General features: G+C 59.1%; 1 protein-coding gene across 1 annotated transcript in view; it reads right to left on the reverse strand.

The window, feature by feature from the left end:
* Dennd1b (DENN/MADD domain containing 1B) overlaps positions 1–3,606 on the reverse strand; it is a 177,147-nt gene that overhangs the window by 660 nt on the left and 172,881 nt on the right. Inside the window, exons 21-23 of the mRNA XM_013017299.1 lie at positions 1,099–1,160; positions 760–979; positions 7–75 (exon numbers count right to left, since the gene is read on the reverse strand). Of these exons, the coding sequence (XP_012872753.1) occupies positions 7–75; positions 760–979; positions 1,099–1,160 (351 nt within the window). The remainder of the gene's footprint in view (positions 1–6; positions 76–759; positions 980–1,098; positions 1,161–3,606) is intronic.

Raw genomic sequence — 3,606 nt, forward strand, 5'->3', positions numbered from 1 at the left:
GTCCGCCGGGTCCCCCGCCGCGCCGCCGCCGCACAGCGAGGCCAGGTTGTTCTCGCTGGGGGCGTTGGATTTGTTCTGGAAGCAGAAACAACACGTGCGGTTCACCCTCTGACTCTGGTTCGAACCCCAAGCCCGACGACGGCCTCCTCCCCCTCAGCCCTGACCCCGCCCCCTGCCCTCCCTCCACACGGGGTCAGCCTGACCCCGCCCTGCCCTCCCTCCACACGGGGTCAGCCTGACCCCGCCCTACCCTCCCTCCACACGGGGTCAGCCTGACCCCGCCCCCTGCCCTCCCTCCACACGGGGTCAGCCTGACCCCCCCCCCCACCAGGTTTGCTGGGCAGGAGCGGCTTCTGATTTGCATTTCAGTGTCACCTCTCCCACTCAAGCTAGGGCAGGAAAGTCATGGAAAGTTCCAGAGTGTCTTGCCACCAGCATGGTTGCCACTGCCACTATTCTCTTCTAGGTCTGGGCCCCACTAAGCTGTGAGCTCGAGGCCTCTGCTTGCGGCCCCGCCCAGCGCCTCCCGGCCCCGCCCAGCGCCTTCCGGCCCCGCCCAGCGCCTCCCGGCCCCGCCCAGCGCCTCCCGGCCCCGCCCAGCGCCTCCCGGCCCCGCCCCGCCTCTAAACGCCCTCCAGCCCGGAAGTAAGGGGAGCATGGCCCGCGTCTTCCTGAGGACGCTGTGGTTTCATCCTTTCCCGGGAGCGCAGCCTCACTGCGGGCGGGGACGCGCTGGGGTCCGGCCCTCCAGCCGCTCACCGCGGGCTTGTAGTCGATGTCGTCCATGGATCGGAAGAAGTCCAGGCTGCGGGCGGCCGCCAGCTTGCCCTGGTCGGCGCTGTGCGTGCTCAGCGAGTCCAGGATCTCCCCGAGCAGGTCCATCTCGCCCGCCGCGCGCGGCCGCCGCTCCCCGGCCTCCCCCGACTCGTCGCTCTCGTAGAAGTAGGCCGGGGCCTCCTCGCCGTCGTCGGAGGACAGCCTGCGGGAGGCGGCCGCCGGGCTGAGCCCACCCTGCCTCCTTTCGGCCAGGGTGACCTCGAACCCTCGGCCACGCACGCGGTCCCACCCCGGGCTGCCCGCCGCCCCGCCCGCACCTACTTGCTGGCTCGCTCCATGATGTCCTCGTCCAGCACGGCGCCGTCGGGCCTCCGCGCGCGCACCTGCGGGGTGGACGGCAGCTCTCAGTCCACGGGGCGGCGGGAGAGAGACCCGCAGGGGACGCCCCGCGCACCGGCTCCCCCCATTTCCCTCAGCCCTCCCCCGCCTTCTCCCCACGCCAGTGCTCCTCCATCCGTGCTCACTGCTCCCCTAACCAGCGGTCAGGCGCGCTCAGGGCTGCATCGGGGTCACACTCCACACAGCCTCAAACCCCAGACAACTCCCCCCCCCACAGGCACCTCACCACCAGGACGTCGTGCTTGTCCCCCATCCCCAGGGCTGGGACCCCAGAGCCAGGGCGCGCTCCCCCTTAGCTTTGTCGCTCAAGGATGGTGCTCTGCCACTGGAGCACACACCTTCAGTTCCAGCTTGTTGCTGGTTAACAGCAGACCAGAGTCTCACAGGCTTCAGGGCCTGGGCTGGCACTGAACTGCGATCCTCAGATCTCAGCCTCCTGGGTGGCTAGGATGACAGGCGTGAGCCACCAGCGCCCGGCTGCCTTAAGCATTTTTAACAAGGACTTCAAAAAAAAACCCAAAATATCATGATTATACCTATCAAATTAATAAGTATTCTTTAATATCTGTTACTCCCTTTTACCACACAAATATTATTTTGGGGTTTTTTTGGCCCCAAATCCCAACACTAAGGTTAATGCTGTCTTTGGTTGACAAGTCTCCCCGGCCTCTTTTGGAGACCACAGCACCCCTCAACGCCTGACCTCAGCTTTTCCTGAAAGCTGGCTGCTACATCTGGAGGCCTGACTTCCATTTCTCTGCTTGGTCTTTGTCTGGTCTCTTCTCTTTTTTTTTTTCCCACGGCTGAGGACTGAACCCAGGGCCTTGTGCTCACCGGGCAGGCACCCTTCCGCTGTGCTAAACCCCCAGCCCCATCTGGTCTCTTCTTAAACAGGCTGTAGGTAGTGAGATGTTTGTCAGCTGGTCAGCTGACACCTTGCTATCCAAGTGCGGATGCTAAGATTGATGGCTTTGGATGTGGTTGGCTGGTCTGCCAGCTATAAATTTCCTTGCCAAATTTTCACTAGATGTTCCTAGTATCTTAGGATGAGTCCTGGTTAAGTGATTATCACCTTAGGACTTGAAGAGTTGTGCTTTTCTGGAACATTACTTCTATACTTCGCTAACCTTCTATAATGTCAAACTTCTGTAATCCTAGCTACTTAGGAGGCTGAGATCTAAGGATCACAGTTCAAAGCCAGCCTTCTGGCAAAACTTCCAAACCCAAATTCAGTCCTTTGTCTCTAAAGTCAGGTCATTATTACTGCATCAGATGTGCTTAACGACCTGTTGTGAGGCAGCAGGCCATGCATTTAACTCTTTGGAGAATCGGGAAGTACACCACACCAATAGACCAGCACGGCCATCTTCAGGGTGCATGAAGCATGGGGAAACACATTCATCAGTCCTTCAGCCTGCTGTGGGCTGGGTGCGGGGGCACCAGGAAGAGCAAGAGCAGGGCGTCCTGCACACATGGGTATTGCCCACTAGTAAGCCAGACAGGAGTAAACAAAGCACACAAGCAGGCCTAAAAGTTGTGACCACAATTAACGTGTGCTATGGTAGGAGTGGAAAACGTCTGAGTTGAGCTCTGAAGGGGCAAGAAGACTGTGGCGCAGGTCCGGGGAGAGGAGACGATACTGTGCACAGCTCCAGGGATGGAGACACGGGTGAGTGGTGCGTGCCCACCTTGGACAACTTAGGTGACTGCTCAAGGTTCCCTGAGGAGTCTCGAATGTCCCGCAGTTCCCTGGCGGGTCACTAGGTGGCAGCACACACTAAGCGGGCTCAAGGGGATCCATCCATGTTCAGGGGCTTCTAAGGATTGTGCAGATAGAGATCCCAAGAGAAGCATGGGCGCTGAGAACTTCATAGAGCGAGGTGGGCCTGGTTGGGTCCTGGAGAGCACCACCTAATCAAGTGCTTCTGAAGAACCTGCTCCTGTGCCCGCCCCGTGGAGGTAAAGCAGTGGCCACCTCTGTTCAGCAGTTCCTAACCCCTCTCTACTCCACAAGCTCTCGCTAAGCACTGCTGCGTGCACATGATGGTCTCTCCTGCACTAATGCCTACTGCGTGCACACGATGGTCTCATATACTAGTCTACTGCGTGCACACGATGGTCTTCCATGCACTAATGGCTACTGCGTGCACACGATGGTCTCATATACTAGTCTACTGCGTGCACACGATGGTCTCATATACTAGTCTACTGCGTGCACACGATGGTCTCTCCTGCACTAATGCCTACTGCGTGCACACGATGGTCTCATAGACTAGTCTACTGCGTGCACACGATGGTCTTCCATGCACTAATGGCTACTGCGTGCACATGATGCTCTCTCCTGCACTAATGTCTACTGCGTGCACACGATGGTCTCTCCTGCACTAATGCCTACTGTGTGCACACGATGGTCTCTCCTGCACTAATGTC

Source organism: Dipodomys ordii, unplaced genomic scaffold (genome assembly GCF_000151885.1).
Source record: "Dipodomys ordii isolate 6190 unplaced genomic scaffold, Dord_2.0 Scaffold35, whole genome shotgun sequence".
In the NCBI taxonomy this organism is placed as follows: domain Eukaryota; kingdom Metazoa; phylum Chordata; class Mammalia; order Rodentia; family Heteromyidae; genus Dipodomys; species Dipodomys ordii.